Source organism: Strongylocentrotus purpuratus, unplaced genomic scaffold (genome assembly GCF_000002235.5).
Source record: "Strongylocentrotus purpuratus isolate Spur 01 unplaced genomic scaffold, Spur_5.0 spur5_scaffold_10, whole genome shotgun sequence".
NCBI classification, from domain to species: Eukaryota; Metazoa; Echinodermata; class Echinoidea; order Camarodonta; family Strongylocentrotidae; genus Strongylocentrotus; species Strongylocentrotus purpuratus.
Window position 1 is genome coordinate 24,766,338 of NW_022145595.1, and position 25,975 is coordinate 24,792,312.

The 25,975-nt window shown below is 36.2% G+C and overlaps 1 protein-coding gene across 1 annotated transcript in view; it reads left to right on the top strand.

Annotated features, from left to right (window-relative positions):
- Positions 1 to 25,975, top strand: part of LOC115921590 — a 57,644-nt gene that overhangs the window by 12,105 nt on the left and 19,564 nt on the right. Inside the window, exons 2-5 of the mRNA XM_030979187.1 lie at positions 8,525 to 8,619; positions 15,327 to 15,434; positions 18,326 to 18,360; positions 18,861 to 18,948. Coding sequence (XP_030835047.1) covers positions 8,572 to 8,619; positions 15,327 to 15,434; positions 18,326 to 18,360; positions 18,861 to 18,948 — 279 coding nt within the window. The 5' untranslated portion in view covers positions 8,525 to 8,571. The remainder of the gene's footprint in view (positions 1 to 8,524; positions 8,620 to 15,326; positions 15,435 to 18,325; positions 18,361 to 18,860; positions 18,949 to 25,975) is intronic.

Sequence of the window (25,975 nt, forward strand, 5' to 3'; positions counted from 1 at the left end):
TTCCTGAAGACAAAAATGCAAGCTAGGGCTATTTGTAGGGCCATAGTGCCTATTTTTGTACCTCTTAAGACAAAAATATCCCAATACATTGTGTATTATGAGAACCAGAGGGGGAGGGGGGGGGGGGTGGATGTCAGTCAGAGTGGTATTGGTGATAAGTGTTGTAAAACTTCAACTGCTGTCTGACTGTGGTAATTTGACATTAGATTTAGTGACATTTTCCATAACGTTTCAGGCTTAGGGTTTGTTGAATACTGTCCAGGATGAAATAAAAGTTAATGGAAAAAAAATCATTTGGGGGTTATCGTCGCCGGAGCATGTGTCGAACAGTCCAAACCAGACCAGCTCTTCATGCATGTACCTAACGTGTCCGGGATCTATTTCTGATCCATGGCTGCCCCTAGGGTGTGGCTTCATGGATTACAGGGGGAGTGGTGGGGTATGAGTTGCTTCACAGACGGACAGAGGATGCTGTATAACCTGTGTTCACTTAATTCCCATTTTCATGTTAGTTCCACTACTAAGGGATATGTCTTCCATTATATATTAATCACAGTGAACTATTTTGTTGGCTTAAAATGCAATTACTACCATGTCCATCTCCCTTCAAGGAAACAATTTGACTAAAAATAAACAGAAAGTTGCAAATGCATTCATTGTCTTGAAAAAATTGAATATACAATAATTGCACATGAATGGGAATGATAAAATATTTGTAACTGCCATATTTCAAAGGACTATGCTGGGGATGGGGAGGGGGCACATATCATACTCCCTGTTGTTTAAAACCTGCATGTAATCAAGGAATAAATCTGAAACAATATGACTGAATATTCATGCTTCAAGTGGCATATATAAAAAATAAAATATAAAGATGATCTATTTCCTCATGTGATTTGCACTCGTTCTCTCCCATGCCCTCTGCCCTTTTGTTTTTGCTGGTGACTATTCCAGCAGAACAAGAATATCTTCGAGTATGAATACAGTCTGTGACTACTCTCTGAACTCTCTAAACTGTTACAAAACTTGGAGTAAGATTAAATACGTTTGTCGGTCAGCTAGACCGGCAGATGGTCAGAGCCCGTCTTTTATTCATCTGCTCTTCATTTACAGGAAGTGTTTCATAATGACTTTTTGTTGCCTGATGCAGGAGCTATTTAAAGGTACTTCTTAACTCATTTGTTGCTACGATTGGGTCTCAGCAGTATTTGTTGCAAAATCACAAATTAAAATTAAATAAATAAACAAAAACCGAAAAAAAGTAAACAAAACAAAAGAAAACAAGACAGTCAATAATGATCAAAGACTGAAATTTATAGATATTTTAGCAACTTTATTCATTTTTTCCTTAGCAATAAAGGCAATATCTAAGCAGTAAAGAAAATATCATAGTTGTGAAACTTATTAGTAAAATGTTTTTCTTGAAACTTTGATATCCCGCTTTCTCAATCATTAAAGCTTGATTCATACATGGTTCAAAATAAATAAACTTCACTTGGAATTTCTTTGGAAATGTGAAGAAATACATTCGTTGGTGTAATATTATTTGGTGCATGAGTCTATTTATATTGGCTCTCATCTTCATGTGTTTGCACATGTATTGTCTAAAGACACATATTCACAACATACAGAAAGCTGTTACTTATTCATTGTTTAATATAGAGTAAGTGCCCTTCCAACTCTCGACAGATGATACAAGGACTAATTAATGGAAGTTTCAATGAAAGCAACGTATAAAACATAAACATTCCATTGATAATAAATAATAAAATAAAAACAGTGCTTATAAAGCACTTTCCAGCAAAGTCTCTAAGCACTATTATAACAAACAAAATACAATGATAAACAATTACATATTTAAAAAAAGAAAATTGCAAATAAACTTACAAATAAATTAAAATACATATGAAATATACATCAATGTGAACAGAGTAAGTTAATCATCAAAAGCAATTTTGAATAAATGTGTCTTCAGACAAGTTTTGAATTGATGAGTAGAATAGCCATGATGAGAGATGTTGATTCTTTATTAATTAGTATTTTTCCAAGAATGAATGACCACACATGTACCTGTAATTGAAAACAGGGATCAACACCACCATCATCATATATAAAGCATCTGCACTGTAAGTTTATGTTTAGATTACTGCTCTATGAGATGTTGGCCGAGCTGTCATGAGATGACGAACTTGAAATGTAATACTACATGTACAAGGTCAAATGAATACTTGGAAATGCAATCAAAGGTGTAACCTATCACATCTTTCTGTATTACTGTCTACACAAGCATCACAAGTAGTCTGACCCATTAAAGGTATAGACCAGTATTAGAAACGCCCCCCCTCTCAAAAAATGAAATGGAACCTCCTATTACTAGTGATATGTTTTGACTAATACATGATGATACAAATTTTGCCGGGAAACCGCCTACTAATTGATATATTTGGTAAATTATTATATCTATCTGGACTGGATAGATATCGCGTAATCCCATATACATCTGTCTGTGTACAGTGGTTGTACCTTTACCAAGACTGGGCCAAATTTCTTATCATTTTGATGATTCCAGAACCTTGCATTACACACCAATACTTATATACTAGATGATCAACCTTTTCTGATCGATTCCACAACGTTTCTTTCACAATGCAATTGCATGACCAGAACTGGTCTATACCTTTAAAGGTGCATTAGGATTTTCCATTTGCATAGCTTGCAAAATGGGAGATTAGCTAGATTAAAGATATGTGTTTTTCTTAGCTCAAGAATGAAATGTGGACTGGTTGAATTAGGGCATTTGTTGAATACTTTTAGATCTGTACGCTTTGAAATCTCCCATTCTTAGGAAACATAAATCAGGACAATTCAATTCTTTATATACTTTAAAAAAAAATGCAAAATTTGGTAAGGGTATGAATAATGGAGTTTTTAACTGTAAATGTTGTTGGTAATCTTTTCCTGATCTGTGTTTGTAAAATAGTTTTTAATACCCTCCCCTTCTATATTTCCTTTAAGCTTTAATTACACCTGTTAATTGGTGTTGAGTGCTGGAACATAAATAACATGAATAGGTGCTAATGGGGTTTTATCTTTCACCGAGTAGTGTGAAAAGGAGTTTGCGGATTGATGAGGTTCATTATCGGTTTGTCATAAGGTGATGTGGATTAAGATGACAAATGTGTGGAAGAAAGGGATTGACTGCAAGATGTTCTTTTGCAACTAACCCTCTTTTGTTATCAACCCTCTAAATTCCATTCCTGTGTCTATTCCTTTGTTTTGTTGTTTTGACATAGATTGTAATTTCTATTTGTACAAGTATTTTATGTGTTTAAGTTTATATATTGTCTTTTGATTCAATTTCAAATTGAAATATTGAATGGTGATGAAAAATCAATAAATCCGTAATAAACAAGAGCAGAAAGTAAAGATATGAATATTTTTTTTAATCTTTAATATGAAGAGAGATTATTAGCATATTTCTGGAAGAGATGAGTTTTTTAAAGTTTTTTTTAATTGTTATTAGTATTATTTATCTGTAGGTATAAATCAAGCAAGAAAGGGAAAGGTATAGGGAGTGCTGAAGAGAAGATGAAAAACAGGGGGAGAGATATATAAACAAGAAATTAAGCATGTTTATCGAACTCCAGATGACATTTTACAACACTTTGAAATACCCAACGTTTGTTGACCACCATGTGTCAGCAAAATGGTGTACTCTGACGAAAGAAAAACATGCTTTCAATTCATTCCTGTTAAAATCATGCTGACTTTAATTAACAAAAATTGCATGTGGCCACAGTGGAGGTCAAAATTATTATTTAAAAAATAGAAAAAAGTTCAGGCCACATTTTTGTCACAACGTGGGTCGAAGGAGCACCTGGTGTCAATTATAAAAAAGTGCAAAATCTTGGCCTCGGAAGTAATATAGCCCTACTGTATCGGTGTTATATCCCATTCCCCCATAAAGGATAAGAAATGAGAAATATTGATGCAGATATGGGGTGGGGAACTTGCACCTCCCTACAAATTAAGTTGCTCAAAGTGAAAAGAAAACTTATTTGAAGAAAGGTTTGCTTTCATCTGTCCCATGCTGTGTGATAAATATGAATTTCACATTTTTAAATGTTTTTATTAAGAATACAGACCAAAATACTCCCCAAATTGTCTAATCCGGGGAAAGGATTTTTTTATACCCTTCTGAAAAAGTTCACCAGGATGGTTCAAATTTTTGGGAATAAGTGCTGTGACTCATCCAGAGCTGACAACCTCATAAAAAATATGATAATCGACTATCTACCTGACTCCACTCTTTGTAGATTATGTTACCATACCAATCTTACAAATTAAATATTCCATGCACATTATAAAGTCAATGCCACTTTAGCTTTGAGAAAACAAGAGGAGCAGTATATGCATGCCTTTAATGGATAAGCTAGGCTCCATTAAAAATCACTAGATACATGTAAGATAGACAAGTATTACTTTTCTTCATCGTCATTGTAGCAGCTTACTTTTATCAATGACGGATAGCCTGTAGTATAATCACTATGAAAGGAACTCTGAAATGTCAGAAGGCCCGTTTTCATCAGCTTGAGTTTGACAAATAACCCACTATTTTCAGCTCGAAATTGCGTTTTCACCAAACTGATACGCTCATCACAAACTAGGTCGGACCGGCGCTAATTAGCCCTCTATTTCCCAAATTGCAGGATATTTGGAAACAATAGACCAAGATTTCTTAGGATATTTTCTCGACCAAATATCCCACTAATTGCAACAGCGGGCTGATAAAGATGCAATTTAACTGGCTAATTTGCAATAGGATAGTTAAAATAGCAGGTTATTTGGCAAACTCGAGCCGATGCGGACAGGCCTAGATAGCCTGTAGTATGATCATCATGAAAGGAACTCTGAAATGTCAGGGGGACCTTTTAGCGATGTCCATGAACAGATTGCCCCCATAAGGAGGAGCAATCAAGGTGTCATCCTTAATTGCTACATGAACGGTCCCCTTGCACTGGTTACCAATTACTCAACCCTTCAGGGTAATGGACTGTAAAATCATATACAACAGTGATTAATAATCTGATGGACCGACCGTATAGCCCATTAGGTGCTGGACTTTTAAGCAGTTACTGTATGTGGTGTTCTGTGTTATATAGTGTTCAATATCTGACCTCTTTAAATAATTTTAAACAATTTTTCAATAAGTTCTTTAAAATTTAATCAAATGCCAAATAGATTAAAGAATAGTAATTTTACCAAAGTGTTATGTGACTTTACTTATTTTTATTGGTTATATAGATTTGTGCAGCTCTGAATTTTTATAGGGTCAGTCACAAAAATCAATTTGAATTATGTTCTAAATCTCAATTTTCATGAATAAATATTAAAAATTCACTACAGTTTAAGTATGCATTTTGTAGAGAGAGACTATGATTATTTTGTTTTGTGTTTGAAGACAGTTACTGGAAACCAAATGAATGCAGCTATGAGTAAAATGTGATTATTTGTTCAAATCTCACTGACGGTTATGGAGAAAAATACTTGTAGGCCTATTTGCTCATTGTTGTTTTAGAGTAACAAATTGCAAAAGAAATGAACATTAGACCATGGACAAGCATGAACTTATTTGAAGCAACCTACATCTTCATCGTCATGTACATGTCTCCCATCTATTCTTTTTACATCATCTCACTTTGCTCTCTGATGGAAATAAAAGCATGTGAGATCAGGCAGACTGAACAAACAAGAAAGTCTGCCGAGGGAAAAGAATAGATTAAGCTTGTATATCCCTCAATCGCCATGTTGCCAGTGTATTGATCCGCAGGCATGATGTGTCAATAGTTACACGGTATAAGATGGATCATTATTATTCCCCCGGGGGATTCCGCGGATCAGATTTGCAATTTTCATATTTGAGATGGGAAAGTCTTGCAATGCATTGTAAATGCTAGTCCTTTTATCTTTTATATGTAAATGGCTTGCCTTTGTGAATCTGGTGTACATGAAGATAATAAGGTTCACTGTCTTCACGTTCACTGTCTATCATACAAGATAGATAGAGATTAAACAGGAGATATTGACAATTTCCACAATCACATTTTCCAGGTCAATTTTTGGTCATTCTTTATGAATGAATATTCCAGTGATATGTATTTTATGACATATCATCTTCAATTTATCTCAAACAAAATACTTTGGACTATTTCAACCAGCACAAACGTAGAATGAGAGATTCAGCATGCCTTTACTTAGGAATATTTTGTTTACGATTTCAGATAATATTAAAGTATGAAAAGATATCAAATGCTTAGAATATGGTGAATGGGGCATCAGCATCCAATTCCATTTGAAATAATGATTCAAAATGCATGGAATTCATAGGAAACTCTGAGTGTAATTAATTTGGTGTGTAATTAATTAGATGTGTGTAATTTTTTGATGTGTGTAATTTATTTGATGTGTGTGATTAATTGTTGACTATCAATTTAATGGAAATGATTAAAAACTTGTACCAGCATGTAAAAGAAACGATGCAATCATGAAGTACAAATACAAAGCCAATGCCTTTTTGGCTATGAACAAAAAGATTGTAGTACACATCGTAATCATTATCATTATGGGAACATTGCGCTTCAATCGGCTATCAGTACCTGCACACCATGTAATTATTCCCTAGGAAGAGATTTTAGAGACTGGATATCATAATTCATATATTCTCTTTGCTTTCTGAATAGGGATGATACGAGCATTGAATGGATAGGCGTCGAGCATTATGCATGCATCGGTACCAGACATTGTATTGATGAAATAAGAATGAATATTACTTACCGAAGACAAGCATAGCTGGGGACTATTTGTGTTTTAAATCTGTTTATTACATGAATCAATAATTCATTAACTCGATGAATGAATAATGAACAGCGTGGGTGTTATTGGGTAACACATGCTAATTTTCTCTCTGTTAATTCATCCATCTATCTAACCGTCCACCTAGCCATTCCTGCTCCAGCAGTCCTATCTGCCTATCCAGCCATCCATCTATCAATCTTTTTGATCATTTATATAGCAATAGATAAATCAATAATCAATTCAAATTCATTCAATCAGACAATTAATCAGACAATCAATCAATTACTCATTAATTTTGCATTCAGTTATTCAACCAACCAAACCACTGATCTATACATTTTATAATTTCATTGATTAATTAATACCGCAATTCACTTAATGCAGCCTTGATCTATCAATTCATTCCACATGTCACTCATTTTATCCATGTGTTTGTGTTTAATTAGATTTCTAGCTATTTCCACAAGAAGATGTTAATTATTTTTCTCTCTAAGGTTTGGTTTCTTTATTTAAGAGAGTTATTGTTCTTTTGTGTGCATTGCTCGTTACATTTCAATGAAATAGTTAGTGTAACCTTGCTCAAAGTTGTACGTACATTATGTCTACTTTCTACCTAAGATGTGAAGTCATTTCATTTCTAAGGTCAAAGGTTATGATGACTGTCAACTTTGCGTCAACGTTTTCAATACATACATGTGCTATAATATTCTTTTTTCTAAAATCTGTCAAATCTATCATTAATACACAGTGCAAAACCAGAACCTTTTAATGACATAAGACAGGTAGACTTTTGCAAAGTACAAAAACTCTATATTTCAATTATTTAGCAGCATTGAAACTTTAGCCCAGTATTATCATATTAGCATATAATTACCATATAATTTAAAGGGAATGAACAAAAAGGCAGCCTAGAATATAGTTATTTAATCAGGTCAGGAAACCAAAATGACCTACCTTTAATATTGAAAGTTGTAATAATTTTCTATTTCACATCTGGAAGCCATTAGTCTCTCATTTAGTTGACCTTACTAAGTCAATTCTTTTAGTCTGGAAATAGAGTTCACATGTATTTACAGTAGGTTCTTATGTTTTTGTTAAACAATATAAAGAGTGGAAAGCCTTACGTACAAGAACTTGAAAAGAGTGCCTTATTGTGGAATCAAGGAGATTTATGGAAGGTGTTTGGTTTATTTATACCTGAGCTATACCATTAAACTTACTGAAAGAATACCATTTGATTTATTTATAATATTTTTCTTACCTTTTCCATCCATGCAGGCAAAAGAAAGATAAGGTTAAAAATGAATATGAATAATGACCATTTCCTGTATTCTTCTTACCGGTATTCATTTCATTTGTAAAAGCAAGAGAAGTATTAAACAGCCTGCAATGATTGTATGTTTCCCATCTACATGTATTCCATGCACAGATCAGAGAGTGGCTATGAGAATATGAATTATTATGTGTTTTTTTCCCTCATTCATTCTATTCAAACAAAGAGAAACTGAGGAGAGACGGGCAGACAGACAGAGACATGAGAGAGAGAGAGTGAGAGAGAGAGAGAGAGATGGAGATATATATAGAGAGAGATGAGAGTTGCTGTGACAACACAGAGTCTTACAGGTTATTATAATTTGTCTTCTGTTTCTCATTTATTCTACTCACACAGGCAAGAGAGATGAGGATATAGAGACCGATATCAATCAGAACCAGAGGATGAAGGATAGGATGGCAGAACCAGACATCTTTGGTGTCCAACTAGAGGTAAAGAAAGGAGATATAGCGAGAAGGGGTGAGAGAGAGGGATGGAGGGAGAGAGAGGAGAGAGGGAGGTAGAGAGGGAGGGAGGGAGAAAGGGGGAGGGGAGGGAGAAATGGGGGAGAGGGAGGGAGGGAGATGGGGAGGCACAGAGAGGGACACAGAGAGAGAGAGAGGGGAGATAGAAGGTAGATTAAGGATAGGGGAGAGATGGAGAGAGAAAGAGAGAGAGAGAGAGAGAGAGAAGGGGGGGGGGGGCGGATAAGATGCATGCAGAACCAGACATCTTTGGAGTCCACCTAGAGGTAAAAAAAGAGATTGTTTTTTCATCATTGCAAAATGTAGGCTGACTGTTAAAAGACCATTACTGCCATTGGCAATTCATAGCTCTTATGGCCTTTTGGTAGCTGAAAAGACAGCTTTGCAAAATTTTGAAAAAATGAAGTAAAGACTTGCCTCCTGTTCCTCTCTTGTGTAGATTTAAACATATCCCAAGAAGGAAAATACATGTAAACTAGAAATGCAATCGTGTCACAACGATGTGCGTGCAATGACGCCATGTTTCTACGTGTCAAACGAATGAGCTTCTCTCGGACTATCCAGAGCAATTTGTACGAAGTCTATAGCTTCTGTGATATTCGAGATAGGTAGGGCGAAAGAAAGGCCTCAACAGTGACCTTGATGGGATGGTAGTGACTATGCCTACGAAGTTTGAAAGAAATTGGGATAGGGGAAAGAACGTAGAAAGGGCTCGCAAGCACTGCGTGCAAAAACCATTGGGATTTGGTGCATGTTCCTCATTGCAATATAGATCGTTCTGGGGGCCAACAGCGTGAACCCGATATGCCCCATAGACAATCCGTGTAATGCATGGGCGGAAAACGTACAGGATCTGTATTACGACCGGAGTTAAATTGTTTTTTCTCTCTCTCTTTATGTCTCTTTATAGGCCGTATTTGGTATCATTAGAAAGAAAATTTCATGGTTGTTATTGTAAATCACCCTCTTTTTTTCTATGATAATCCTTTCGAAACACGTGATGTAAAATAGATTTATAGTACAAAATGGCGTCTTTAATGGCCCCCTTGACCAATTTCAAAAATTCGGCCACGAGGTGCCCTGCGTACTGCAACTCTAAATGTCACTGCAAAATTTCAAGGAAAAAAAAGGATGTTTAGGGGGCGAAAAAAAGTCTGAGAAATGACGTCTTAGCCGATACGTGTTATAATATTGGGCGGAAACTCGGCGGAAATCGTATAGTGACCCTTATTCAAATGTGATTTACTCAACATTTTCTGTGTGAACATATACCATACTTGATATCATTCGAAAGGGCACTTCATTGCGGTCAATTTCACACCATTGTCATCTGCGCGCAATGTACTGCACGCATTATAGGCGCTATTACGTAATGCATAGCAAATTCATCATTTTTGACGATAACTTTGCGCTGACATATTCGAATTTTACTAAACTTGGCAGACAGTTGTCACGTATATGGATACATATGTCTGCCAAGTTTCATTGATGTAGGTATAAAGATCGCCAATTTAGAGCAATTTGAAGTTATTTCTCAATTTTCTTCAAAATGGCGAATTTGGAGGGCATTTTTCGCAATGTCGGTCAGTGTTAGGGTATATAATTTTGTATATTGCTGGAAAGGGCATATCTTCAAGTATCTAAATCCAAAAAAGGGTACGGGTCTGCCAAGCCATAATGGAGATACGGCCACAGAAAGAAATCCCATTCCCAGAACTTTAGAGGGCGCTATTTATGTTTTGCATAGCCATTGGAGCGTGAAATTTGGCATGGCTATGTGCAATTATGAGATAAGGATACTGTGAGATTCAAATACAAAACGGAATTTATATGAGAAAGTTATGGTAGTTTTAGATTATTTAGAGGTCCATTTTTCAAGAATTTGAGAGATTTTTGACGGAGTCGGTTTCTAATGTGAATTTTGAGTACGAAGATGGCATTTTGAAGGTCAAGTGATACATCGCAGATAAAAGAACATCTCTTAGACTATCTAGAGAAATTTGTTAGAAGTTTGTAGGATCTAGGATAGTGGAGATAGGAAGGAAGATAGAAAGGCCTTAAAATGGAGCAGAAAAGGACAAAATGGCGCCTGGACGTTTACGCATGATTGATTTCAGAAAACGAAAAAGTAGGTGACCTGGACGAGATGCTAGAGATGGTGCCTACGAAATTTGAAAGGAAATGGATATGATGAAGGCACCTAACTAGGAATAACAAGCACTACGTGCAAAACGAATGTGATTTCCGGACGATAAGGAAAACAAGGAGGAGAATATTAATGGGGCAGAATGTGAACGAAAACAAGGCAATGACGAAGGTCGTCATTGCAAATACATGCCTCCTGTGCACCCAATATCCATAGCATTTAACATTTTGAAGGTTTCAGTAACTCTTTTTGTCAATTTCTTGGTCTGCTACTGCTACGTGTAAATCTATGTTAAGTTTGAATTTTTTTAATATTCTGAACTCAAATCAATCATAACATGCTTAAAAAGGAAAGTTTCATGCAATTTGCAGCAGATTTTATACCATATTTCTAGTGTATTAGCCAAGTCGATGTGTTAAGCAAACTAATGACAAGGTGTGGATTTCTGTTTAATAAAAAAAAAATCACCAGGCCATAAATCAGTTGTATCCACTTCATTATATTAAAACACCAAATTTATCTGTCATCAGTTCAACTTCTCTCCAAAAATCTTGAGAATAGATACGGGTCTTCTCTTCTGTCTGTTTTAAGAAGGTTAGTACAATGTGTCACAAAAATAGAACCATTCTGTTATCATTATTATTAGGACTGATGCTATCTGTTCTGTCATCGCTTACTAGCGCTTCCTTGCGTTTCCTCAGGAATCGATGAACATGATTTATTTGATCTGGAGATTATACAGTGTGTCACAAAAAAGGACAATTTTTTGGTCATTATTCATAGCAGTGATGCTGACTAAATTATCATCATGGCCTTCATCAGAAGTTGTTGACCTTGATTTGTATGGCTTGAGTTAGGACCTCAAGGATGCTGAGATAGTTTGCTATCTTTTTATGACTGGACTGTAGTATGACTTATCACACTAGAGCAATGAACTTTTTCTCCCAAGTGCAGAGGATATTATTGTTATTAGCAACAGGAAATCTTCAGATTTCAAAAAAATTCTGACTTTCCTACTCCACGTATACTTCAAAACTAAATTCAATTTTAGGAGTATCTACCATGAGGATAGTGTTTAATTTAACTACAAGTTGATGACATCATACTCAAAGCTGACTTGATCAATTAAATGTCCCTTTGTAAAAAAAAAGGACCTGTTCATCTGTGAAAGCAAGCTATTGCTACTTTTTTCTATCAAATTCAGATGCTATAGAGAATATTGGGTTCTCATTGTTAAAGTATACAAACTAATGCCCTTTTGGTTAAATAATAGACAATTTGGTCTATTGTAAACAATACTATGACAGAACATCATTGCATACAATTAGAAAACAGAGGTCCTTTACTTGTATATATTCATATTCAAAAAATATTATCATCATTGAATATAGTTTTTAGGTCAATTGAATTTATGGAAATCATCAAAAATGCCAGCGAAATTGCCAAAAAAAAATCATGGGATTGATTGATAAACCCGCTATTTCCAGGAAATTACATCATTTTTCTTTGCTATCAATGTCTGTGATGTCAGCAGAGAAGCTTTGAGTAAAGGTCATGAACTATTCATAGAGAGATGGTCATTTAGCTTACCTAATATACAGGAAACCTCATTAGGAAGAGACTCATTGAGTATGTGTGAGTTGAAGCTCATTTATTCAATTTAAGAATATACACATCATCCCTATTTTCACGAAGTGACGGTAATGAGGAAAATCGCATACAATTTGCGTGACAATTTTCCTCACTACCATCACTTCATGAAAATAGGGACGACATGTCTTTCAGCTGTTCTAGTCACTTTTATCCAACTGTTAAAAGTATCAAAACAAATATTTCAATGTTGATTTTCAAGTTTAGCATTTTCACGTTCGATAAAAATGACGGTAAAAGTGAAAATAATTTATACAGAAATTCAGCAATAGTAAAAGATAAACTACAAAATTGCAATAGAAAGACAATAAACAATTTCAAGACAACTATTGACAGTTTACAGACACACACCCGCCAAAAATATATATTCATACAAATCCATAATTGCCAGAATTACTCTTTTTCTTTGAGAATATGCTGTCCACCTTTCGGATGGGCTGAGATTATTCATTATTTAAAGCCTATCTGCACTAGTTTTGCACCAGGAGGGATTATACCTCCCTGTATGGTCACTGACAGGTGGTTATCTCATCAAATAGCTCTCAATTAAAATAAGAAAAAGGGGATCATGGGGGACCAACGGTACCGCTACAAGTAGTGCAGTCCTGCTTGAAGAAGAAAGAGAATCAGAATAAGTAACGAGCATCTTCCTCTTCTCTGATTTAAATGTCATTTTGGTTAGATTAGCGTACCAAGTTTACAGGGGTAGATTTCAATCTTTCATGACCAACATGTAGCAGCCATGCTCAATCTATGATCAGCAGCAATTAGACTGTGGTTTGTGGAAAATACTGATATATGACCCATTCACATTGAAGAGATTGACATTTGAAATAACGTTTCAACAGAGTGTGGAGAAACTAAAATGATCAGGATGAAATTTCATTTTTGATTGTAGCACAGGTAATAATAATAATATTCCACATTTATAAAGCGCTTGATATACGTGAAAAATGTCCATAAGTACTTTACAGATACTTGTATAATACAGATATATAGGTAGTATTGATTTAAGGTGTGTTTACATGAGTTTTGTATCATTAACTAGTAATAAAGGATGATTTTATTGAAACAGAAGTTGTCTGTACACTGAAAAGTTGCTCTGCAAAGCATAATTTCCTGGGACTTCTATCTTGTAATAATTTTCTACTTGAAATCCAAACTTTTAAGGATTTTCAATTGAGTTACTATTTTCTGCACCCCATGACCCTTCATTTGTTGCTGTATCAGATAAATCTCAGACAAACCTTAATGTTTTTAAAGAAGATCTGTGTGTGTAAAATATACAGTAACTTTGGATCCATCACAAATAGGCATATTGATATTATATCCAATTTAATTTTAGCATAGCAGCATGTTATTTTTAAACCTCAATTTTAAGTGGCCTTTAACCGTACATAAAATTAATTTGATTTAATTTTCGGGTATGAATGAGGCATGATCATGAGGCCATTGACCACTGGTTTGTGTGATATGAAGCATTTAATGAGACAATAGACTTGGTGGTAGAATCCCCTTCAATTGTCAATTTTGGTGTGAACTAATCGATTCCTGCACCTGAAATTTCATTCATTGGAAATCCTCATTAATTTTAAAATGTAAACTTTACCCTACTTTATCCAGTGTGAACAGGGTACATTAAGGCTGCTGACCGCTATTGCGTTTGACAGGAAGCCTTCTCATTTGTTGATTTAAATAAAACAATCGACTTGATGATAGATGGAAGTTATATGGTGTGAATTGATCAATTCCTTCAGTTGTATTGTAATATGCCAAAACCTTTTGCAAATGTACAGATAAGAAATTCTGGTAGTTTTAATAGAAAATCACAGTTAAAGAAAGATTAAAAGGAAAGCAAATGTTAATGAGACACATATATTGGTAAAAGTATAGAGAATATGTAAACAGGACTTATATATGCTTATATTGAATAAGAAGAGTCAGTTTATGTTAAGCTGATTCTTGTTTTAAGCCATAACTACAGTATTATAGTTTACTGCTGGTTAATCTGTAACAGTAATATTGAGGTTTATTAAGAGAGAAAATGTGAGGAAAGACCAGGAAATTATATGTGGTGTATCATTGCATAGCATTCGCTTATATATTCATTGTTTGTCCCTAGTGTACCTTTGTCTGTATAGGGGGACAGATGTTCAGGGAGACTCATGACTGTAATCATTAGTACATTGACACATTTATGGAGAACAGAACATAATTAGACATATTGTATGAAATAAGAGAGAGCGAGAGGGAGGGGGGAGGGGGAGCGAGGGGTGGAAGAGATGGAGGGAGGGAGGGAGGGAGGGAGGGAGGGAGGGAGGGAGGGAGGGAGGGAGGGAGGGAGGGAGGGAGGAGGGAGGGAGGGAGGGAGGGAGGGAGGGAGGAGGGAGGGAGGGAGGGAGGGAGGGAGGGAGGGAGGGAGAGAGAGAGAGAGAGAGAGAGAGAAAGAGAGGGAGAGAGAGAGAGAAAGAGAGAGAGAGAGAAAAAGAAAGTCATTTTCATGCCTCACAACTCTCTTGATACTAAAATTTAAAAAGTGTCTGGTATCAAAAAAGGTATCAGCAATTTTTATGAAAGTTTTATCTTCATAATAAGAGGATACACTGTTTGAACCTAATTGAGTATGACATCAAACTTTTTTTTTATCTGCTTTTGGACATTCAATGTCTTTATTTCAGAAATCAGATAATTTTAGAATTTTGAATACGATGAGATTTAGAAGGACTAAAACTAACAGTGGTGCAATGGCAAATGAAGATGTGGAAAGGCTTTCACTTGAAATAATCAGCGGTTAAATTTGTAAATATCACTAGGAAAAAAACCCATAAAAGTAGTATAAATGATAAAATATTTTCCCAATATATTTTTCTTTATCTAGGTGACCAGTCGTCTTTTAGATGCTGAGAAGAGGAGGCTGCAGGTCCTATCAAAGGAGCTGAGATCCAAACAACCTGATGTGGTCCAAGAAAATCAAGATGCTCGGAAGGTGAGTTCTACTTTTCCAGGCATTGTAAAAAAAAATTGAGTATCTACAAATATAAAAGGTTGAGGCAAAATGCATTTGAAGAGGATGATCTGACATAAATGTATATGCTCCAGGAATTTATTCTAGCTTTATTTAGTCAAAGATGTATAGGGTTAAGTTTGCAATCAAGATTAGATTGAGGTTAGGTTTAGGTTTAGGATTAGGTATAGTGTTTGGCCCAGGGTTGAAGTTGAGAACTCCATTAGGATATTGAGTGTGGAGCAATTGAAGCCTAATCAATATGTCCAACACCTTAAAGACTCAAGCTACATGCTTAGTATTTAGCTTGTCAATAGTTCGGTTGTATTCTTCTGTACACACAAGTGTACTACAAATATTAGACTGTCATTTTTCATGACTGGATCTTTTGGGTAAATATCAAGTCAAGAACCTGAACATTGACAGAGAGAGAGAAGGCACTCTTCGTGCAATATCAATCACCATGGTATGATTAGTTTTTTCTTCTTTAAAAAAAAAAATGGACTTCATATAATAACAAAAACAAGCAAACACTTGGAAGAAAAACAAAAGACAAACAAATAACATACAAACAAATTCACACAAACGGACAACAGAATAATCAATATATAATATTGTTGTACCTGTAATCATAATTTCTTAATTTTGATCTGCTTTCTAAAAAGAAGTAAAGAAACTGTATTTATAGGGCAATCCGTCATTTCACTCAATCTAGACAATCTACTACATGGTCATTCCCGATTACTCATTGTGATAGACTCTATTTAAGTCAGGTGCTGTAATTAGTTATCCATCACCAATTACCCATTAGCTGCATATAGATATTTCAACCAATGAGCTTCTAATTTCAATGTCACATGATTAATTGGTGACGACATGCACAAGAAACACAGTTTAAAACGTGCTTTATCTCCTGAAAGAAAATGATATGTCACTTAAGACCTTTTTTATGAAGGGATAATTTGAGGTGTAATTGTATGCAAATGAAAAGCTCCAATTGTAAATATTTATTGAGAAAATCAAATGGAATTAAAAGGAGCTTATTCATATAGTTAGTTGCACTTACCGTTAGTTATTAATCATTTGTAGAATAAACACAAGAGAAGTGATTGGAATTTTAACTGGCTAATAATTCCTCTCCAAATTTCTCTATTCGCTGTACATATCGCTGTGTAAATATTTGAAACTATGATCAGTTGTAAAGTATAGGCTTGTAGTTGCACCATGTGAGAGAGAGAGAGGGAGGATTGAGAAGTCCTGAAATGGACTCTCGATAATCTTTATGATCAGTCGTTTAAAAAAAAAGAAGATCTTTATATATATATTTATTCCCAATTTTGGTCATGGGCATGAGTGCATAGTGTGCCAACATTTGACGAACCCAACTGTTTGATGCCCGTGCCTTCCTGCCTCAAAAATTCAAATTCAATGCAAACGCTTGCTCCAAGGGTCCACTAGGATTGCGAAGGTGATCCTCTCTGTTGAGAACCAGAAGGGTGTTAACTATATGATAAAGGATAGGAGCTAGCACCCTTAGTGCTCTCAGATTTCGAATGTAGTCGATCCCTGAAGGAAAGATTTGGTTTCTCTCTTGTCTCATTGTGTTGAGTCACCTCTCATCCTTGGAAACTATGTTATCAGACTCCATCCGAGAGGAAGGGGGCGGAAAAATAATACTCTTAAAGTCTGACGGTTTATAACCTGCTCCAAGATTTATTTCAAATTAAAGTGAAAAATCAATCAATCTAAGAAGTTTAAATTTATGCTTCTCTATCATAAATCATGATACCAATTTTTCTCCCACATCCTCTGTTTGGAGCCAGAAGGGCGTTAACTCTGTGTAAAATGATAGGAGTAAGCGCAATTTCTGCTCTAAACAGATGATAACTTCATTTTCTGAAAACCAAAAGGGCTTAACTCATATTTCATGTAGAGTTAATGCCCTTCTTCTTCTCAGTAGATGATATACGGATACAGGGCCCTGAGCTCTTGGGTATAGGAAGAAAAAGCCATTAGTTAGTTGTGCATCTTGTGTGTATTCGCAAGTATTTGGGTACAGCATTAAGAACAAAATTTCAATTTCTCCTTCTTGCAACCTTTTTTATGCAACAAAAGATGACTAGCATCTTTTCTTCTGTTTTGACAACTCTATGTCATCCATCCCGCCAAACATGTTGCTACTGAGTAACCATGTACCCTTGGGTTTACATGACGAACCTGTCTGACCGTGCAAATCATTATGTACTGTTACTCTATGTGTTCTCAAGTGCCCTGTTCACATTGAACAAGTTAGACTCAGTTTTCAAAATGTTGTGGCAATCGGGTGGAGGTAGTAAATTTCTCGTCATCAAATTGCACATCTTAGAGCCTTCCAAAATAGTGATCATTTTCAGCTTCCAAAATTGGACTCTTTTTTACCCCACTTGTCAGCAAAAAAATAATTGTTTTATTTAGTTGTATCTTGCATTTATATCATCTGATACTAGTAGATGATGATTTTGTTAGTGTGAAAGAGACTCATGTTTTAATTAGAATTCCATTCTTGTGTGTGAATGTGTTGTGTTGATAACACTTTGTGGCTTCATCGACGCCAGTCTTAATTGGAAAGTGTTAATTAGTTATATAATTAGTAAGTAACACATGGTTTAATTAAAGTTGACCAAGTCTGCTCATTGCTAAGAATTCCAAGCTAGGTATATTATCTTGATACCTAAATGGTAGTTGACATTGAAATTACAGCATTTAATTATTTTTCCTAGAGTTAATCATGCTTAAACAATCTCCAGACATTTATTGTACTCAATTTGTTGTTTGAGACCTCATCAAATTAAAATTCCATCTTTTATCCTTGTATGTCTTCTTTTTTTTAACAGCAAAGAGACTTCGAAAGACGGAAAGCATATCTTGCGTAAGTACAACCTGAAAATAAACAAATTATGCTTACTAAAAAAGCACCAGAGAGTATCCATGGCAAAAAGATTGGAAACAAAAATAGCAAAATATGAAAATAAGATATTCAATGTTTGAATGTGGGAAATGAAGTAAAGATACGGCAATGAAATCTGATTGAGGTGGGAGAGCAAATCAAATAATAGTAAAAGATTTTTTGAGAGAAAAATCCAGTATCGGCTGACTATACATCTAAGAAAACAAAATATATGCTTAGTTAGAGAAAGAAACATTATAGAAAATATGGATAGAATAAACCAAAAAAGAAAAACAAGATTTGGACCAAAAGGAGGAAGAAGGAAAAGGAAAAGAATGAGTTCTTTCTAATCGATATCTGCTGTATATAGGAACAGAAAATGATTAGATGCATGCCTTTTCCTTATTTTATTCTCAAATAGATCTCAAATAACAAAATCTTATGTATGTATTTTTGTTTCCATTGTCTATTTTTTGCTCCAGTCGGCTTCAAATGCAGCATGATGTTCTGGAGAGAGAGTTCCGAGATGCAGCACTGGGGATGTACAAGAGATACCATAGAGGGGCTAAGGTAAGATTGATGGTAGGGCTTAATGGAACTTGCGATAATAAAAATGTAAATCATTGCATTTTAACGTGCCCATTGCTGCTATCTCTTTGCTCAAAGGTTGTTACTCCAAGATTTAATGGCTGAGCTCCTAGTGTAATCAGCAGAAAGTGCCTCACAAGGAACCAAATTTGTAATCTGTTTCTATTACCATAAAATCCCTTAAAGCAACCACCTGTCTACAGAGACCAATTTTTTTTCCTTTGAAAATGTTTTCTCATTGAAACATGTACTATAGAAATCTGTATCTAAAGATCACCTGCCTCAAAAGACCACTTTCCTTGTCTCCTTTGAGCGGTCTTTGTATACAGATTTCATTGTACCGGTACTTTGTCTTTTCACAGCCAGAATGGTGTTAACTCTGTGTTGAAGTATTCGACACATGATTTGTACCTTTTGTTGGGAGAGACAACTGCTCATAAACTGCCTGGTGTAAGGGTAGAATAAGCACAAATACAGGATTTGAACCCCCAGTGTCATTATTGTAAGTCAAGGGTATAAAACACTTTACCACAGTGTCCCATACTGATGGGATGTTGACCAAGTTCTTGGTCGGTAAGGCCTAGTGGTAAAATGATGGCACTAGCTTGTGAGGTTACAGAGTCAAACCAGGAAACCTGCAGAGTCAAACCATGGTGTGAAATGACATATCATTCTCATCATCATTCAGTGTCTGTTCTTTCCCATTTTTCTCTCATGGCCCTTCTCCAACCCTTACAGTCTTCATTATAGGTATAGGTATAGGTATTTTATTATCTGCCTGGACAAGGCCGGATGCTGTCATGTCTTCTCCTCGTGCCTCCTTCCAGGTTTTGCAAAGTTTGCTACAGGGGTTTATAGACAACAGCCTGGAAGAACATTGCTCTCTGAAGCAAATGGCTTTTTATTCTCCTCACCATGACCATACTTGGTCTTCCCATTCTTGTCTCCTTACATATTTTTGTCAGCCCCAAGGATTTTTAGACAGACAAGACACTTTTAATTAAAACTAAAGATTCTATCCATCTCCTTGTTGTATTGCTGCTCTCTTCCCAGTCACTACATGATTGATGATACAGTCTTGGTGCACAGGTTGAAGTCTGGAGATAAATATGGTTTGTAGGGTTTGTTGACAGGAGCAGGTGAAGTGCTGCTTGTCCAAGTAACAGATTACTCAATAATTGTGAGGTTTAGAGAACATTGGAAATATCTATTTTTGATTACTTTCTAATGAGCGGAGTGGGGAGTAGCACGTTCCTCAATATGTCATGAAGGACACAAGACAAATATAAATTAATGATAACCGCAGATTGACCTTTTAAGCTTGCTTTTCCTTCTGTGTATGTGTATTTTGTGAGGAATGAAAACAAATTTTGACGTCTCTCTTGAATTGAGCAGCAAGGTAAGAAGGAGCTATGGCATATCAAGCTCCAATTATTTCCTTCCTAAATGGAGCAGACGATATCCTGGACCCCCATGGCGAGAACTGCATGTAGTCCGACGTTGGTTTGGTTATACTGCCCTCTTGGGTGTAGTACATGGAAGGTCGGGTATACATGGTGTGTGTTTATTTAACTTAATTTTATGGAGAGGGGAGGGTTTATATTTGATCGAGATAATTGCAAAGTCATTGAGACCTATCTAGGCGCGTCTTCATCATCTCGAGATTGCCAAATATCTTGAGATTGCCAAATAGCCCGCTATTTGGGAAATAGTCCAGAAGTAACAAATCGCGTCTTCACTATCTCGAGATTCGACCTCAAAACTTGAAACTTGACCTTGAGAAATTAGCTCGAGATATTTTGCTCAGTGTTAGCGTGTATTGCGAATCTTCGGTCTAGTGAAGACGCACGGGATAAATAGCTGGATATCTTGCCAAATAGTAGGATATTTTGCAAACTATCCAAAGATATCTCGGGATGACAATCCTGACCAAATATCCTTCTAATTGCTACTTCGGTCTGATGAAGACGCAAATTAGCTGGATAGTTTGCGATCGAGATAGTTCAAATAGCTGGATATTTGGCAATCTCGAGATACTGAAGACAGGCCTTATGAGAGTAAAGGAGGTATAATTCTGTTGACCAGACAACAAGAAAGGATGTTTAGTATCCACAAAGTTGGAGATGGTGATATTGTTTCTTATGTCTGAAAAATTCTCTTGCAGGGCAAATTGGAAGATTTGGTCATTGATTTACACAATTATCCCAATGAAAAAAACAAACAATTAGTCTGTAAAAGCATATTGACATTTTTCCTAAGCAGAAATCTCATTACTCAAACTGACATTGTGCAAGATTTCAATGGAAAGTTTTAAAAACATTCACTTGATTTAATTGAAAATGTTGTTATCTTTCATTGATGTCTTTCCAACATTGGGGCATTAACTTTTACAATTGATCTAGTTTAAAGAGGTTTAATTTTAGGTTTGAAATTGTATTCATTGCATTTGCAACCATAGGATTTCTGCCTCTCAATCAGAAACTTATTTTTAAGTTACTCTAGTGCCCTCTTGTGTTTGATGAAAGTTAGGTTTTTGGCACAGCAAGAAGGATTTGCCAGCACTTTGGCAATGCCATTGTATGGACTCGGGGGAAGTGCAAAAAGTGTGTTCACTCAATCTCATCTGGAAACTCTTCAGCTATAGCGCCATCTATTGGTGGCTTGAACTTTTTGTGAAAAGGGATCACAGGATACAATGCTCTGAATAGATCTGGAAAGTTATCTTCTGAATTTAGAAAAATGTCAAGAAAACTAACTTGTCTGGAAAAGAATAAGCTACAGTGCCATCTCACGGTTACTGTGGAAAAGATATGAATAGGGTGCATGCCTTACGTTGGAGCCTTATAAACATCTTCTTTGGTTATACTACAGGTTGAACATGAATTAGCAAGAAGGGCTGGTTTTATTTTCATTGCCTGACATAGGACCCCCTCTCTGCTAAACAATGAAATATGATATGATGTCATTTTAAGAATTGTGGGGAAAATAATTTTAAGGATTTTTTTGGTAATTTTCAAATGGATGGATAGTTGGCAAATAATTAAAAGGCATGTACAAAGCTTATGAAGCTTTATGTGAGCATTCAAAATCTACCTTTTGAATTGTCCAGATTCTGGAAATGTTGCTCTGTGATTAGTTGGAGATGCTACCCCTCAAGACTGGAGAGAGAGAGAGAGAGAGAGAGAGAGAGAGAGAGAGAGAGAGAGAGAGAGAGAGAGAGGGGGGGGGGGGGAGAAAGGGTGAGAGAGAAAGAGAGACAGAGACAGACAGATAGAGACATACAGATAGATAGACAGAAACTGTAGGAAATATTATAGGGAGAGAGAGAGAGAGGGGGGGGGGGGGGTGGAGAAACAGAGATAGAAAGAAACGGGAAAATAAAGAGAGAGAGTGTGAGAGAGAGAGAGAGAGAGAGAGAGTAGAGTGTGTGTGTGTGTGTGTGTGCATAAGAGAAAGCTAGGGAGGGGTCAGACAATCAGGATCAACCTGTCTGTGTATGAGCCACCTGTAGATCCATTTACACCTGCCCATCACAAATCGAGGGACCACACCCTTTTTCTATTCACTCTATGTAATTAGTTCTGTCACAGAGAGAGAAACCACCTGCGGCAAAGAACATGATCAATCTCCAAACAAGACAGAAATCAGCCTCCCTAATAGATGATATTACTGAGTCATCTTCTTGCTTTGAGAGTTTGAGGAGAGGGAGGGGCCTCCAAACCTTCTTACCTGCTTGTCTGTCTGGGTTTGTTAATGGAGAAGATAGAAATTGATGTAATTTGCGTGGAAAAGATGTAGAGTAAAGATTAGGAACGGAGAGGACGGGGGAGTAAAAGAGGAGGTAGTAAGAGAAGTTGAGAAGAGGGAGAGATAGGTTAACAAAAGGTAGTCAGCAAATAAGAGTATGAAATTTGAGACACGAAGTAAAGAAAAAACTGAAGTTTAAGGTTGGAATGGAACAAACAATCAAAACAAAACAAAAAACCAAGGAGGGCTTGGAGAAATTAATGATTCGAAAAGGAAAGAGAGAGAAAGTCAGACAGATACACGTTCACAAAAAAGGAAGAAGGTCTTAGACAAAGCTTGAGCAAGAGAAAAGTACTAAAAAACATTGAAAAGAGAATGGCCCCAAGTTCTCGTCACAGGTCACGTCTACAGGTCAGTGCCCCTATAGATTTCTTTTACAGTTTTCTTTGAAGTTAGAAGTAAGCTTTAGGAGGAAAGGGTCACTTTGGTGAGAATCTAACCCCCTCTCCAAGACCCAACAAATCATGATCAGCAATTTTCTTGTTCCTCCAAGGTTCTTCTATCGTCTTTCTTCCAGTTTCTTTTCTCCCACCTAATTGCCCGCATGTGTGAGTGTTTTGGTTGGTGATTCATCAGGTGTATGATGTAGGCAATGATATCTCCTTGGCTGGCCCACAAATTGGATAATGATCCAGACCCATCTTGCCCTTTGTCTGCGGAGACCTGAGTTTTAATGGAGGGAGGAAACCAGATGTGAACGAAGCTCTGGCCTTTCTGAAAGATTGTTGCCTCGATGGATTAGAACAAGGGTTATGAAAGTGATGAGAATGATTGTCCTTTCTCTTGTTTTGATTAGTAAGATATTAAAGGTATTCTTAAGATAATCTTCTCTATGATAATGAGACCCTATATGAAAGTGTCACAACGTCATAATGTGAATTGGATGTTTGGACCCACAAAATGTAGACTAATTAATGAAAGTTGCTGAAAATCACTGAATGAATAATACCTAAACTGATATTCATATCATGGAAATATGTTCAAAGATTAAGCTTACTACCACATCTGTTATTGCTTGATGTTGAGCTACCTTATACTTTATTTCAGATATCTTTGGCTTGTCTATCATTTGCTGAGATCTCAGCAGTGGGTAACTCTTCAATTAAATTCATATAACAACTTTTTGCTCTCAGCGGACGATCATTGTAGTCTCCGATATTCGCTAAAAATGTTGTTAAATGTTGTACTAAGATTGTTAATATTCTTGAACATCATAATGGAAGATTACCTTTAAAGTATTATCAGTGTAAAGAAACAAAAGTCGGTTGAATGTGGCCCCAAATGATTACGTGTTAGTGTTGAAGTCTAGGAATCTTGGAGTCATACTTTTCCTCCCATAGCCATGGGGAGATACAGGCAGTCACCCCCAACAAATGTTCTCAATAAATAAATAAAAAAGTGGAGAGAAGAAGAGAAAGTAATAAAAATGGGGTTGATCTTTTTATCTGCAGACAGCCAGAAGTGCTGTCAGAGGAGGGGTAATATGGGTCAGTGGAAGAGCAGTGGTTCCCTGGCTCGAAACCAAGTCAATGTGCTTGTGCATTTTGGTAAGGCATTATTCCTCATTACCAAGTCCCTTGGAGAGGACTTAACGCCATCGGTCCCCTGGTTAATATAAACGAGAGCAAACATTTGAATTGTGTTGACGCTTGAGTCATACAATTAGAAAGGGGCTCCCCCCCCCCTTTGTGCATCATTTATGCAAGCGTGGTCACCCTCCCCATTTTAAAGTAAGGGTGGATGATGGGGGAGGGGGGGGGGGAGGTGATCATGCTTTCTCTTTGCATTCAGTTTTTTGATCATCTTGATACCGATCTATGAATGTTCTGAATGTTCTCTTCCTGATCCTGACAGGACGGAATTATAAATCATGATTAATCATTTACAAGGCAGGAAAACTTGTTGCTCTAGTGCATGAAAATGCTCTTTAGGGATCGATAAATTTTGACTAATATTCTGTGATTTTTTTTTGGTAGGGGCCCGGCCAAGCCATGAATAATATAAGAAAAGAGTGGGTTGTTCATGAAAGAAGGGATTGGTTAGCTCAAAGGAGGCACGATATCTCAGTGGTAGAGCAGTGGTCTCATTACTGGGAGGTCTCTGGGTTTGAAACCAAGCCAATTAATGCGTTTGTGCCCTTTGGTAAGGCTTTAATCCCCATTACCAAGTCCCTCGGAGATGTCTTAAAGCTGTCGGTCCGCTGGTTGCTTACTATCAATCATATACATGCTTAATTAGCAAACAGGTAAAGCAGCCCTCAAACATCATTACATAATATTAATGATACTTATGCTACATAGATTTTTTGACGGTTATAAGACACATGCTCTTACAACAGTTAATCCTACTAAAAACTAAATCCTGTCTGTAAAACTCTTCAGGGGTTGATAAGTTTTAATGAATATTCTCTAAAAAAATTGTGTGGAAAAAGTGGGTTATCCTTGGAAGGAGGGTTTGGTTAGCCCATACTATTTATAAACAATACTTTATATATATCAAAATGTAGGATTTTAAAGTGTGTACTCCGGAGGCAGTTGCTCCGCAGTCAATATTCTACCATATCTCAAGTCTCAAACAACTGTACCTAACCCTCACCCTAAAGATAACCTAAACCCCAATTGCAACCCTTAACCTATAATCTGTTGCAAATTAAATCTATTAAATCTATTAAAAATTAGATCTGGAGCATTTGTTACTGGAGCAAATGTTGTAACACCATGAAGACTGACAGGGAAGGGAAGGATGGATGGAGGAAGGGAGAGAGTGAGAGATAGAGAGAGTGAGAGATAGAGAGAGAGAGATAAAGAGAGAGAGAGAGAGAGAGAGAGAGAGAGAGAGAGAGAATCAGAAACACTACTAGAGATAGAAAGATTGAAAGATACATAGAAATTGGGAAAGAGAGAGAGAGAGAGAGAGAGAGAGAGAGGCTGAAAGAATTTGCAGGGGTGAAGAAGGCAGTACTTAGTAATAGAAAAAGATTTTTTTAAAGAATGAGAAAAAGAAGTAGATGACAGAGAGAGAGAGAGAGAGAGAGAGAGAGAGAGCAGCAGCAGGGAGAAGAGATCAGATTAAGGGGGTAGAATTAGTAAAAGATTTACGGGGAGATAATGATAGAGATTGATGTAATAAGGAGATTAAAGATTTAAATTTAGAAAGACTTGGCAATCTGAAACAAAACAGACAGAAGTAAAATGAAAAAAAA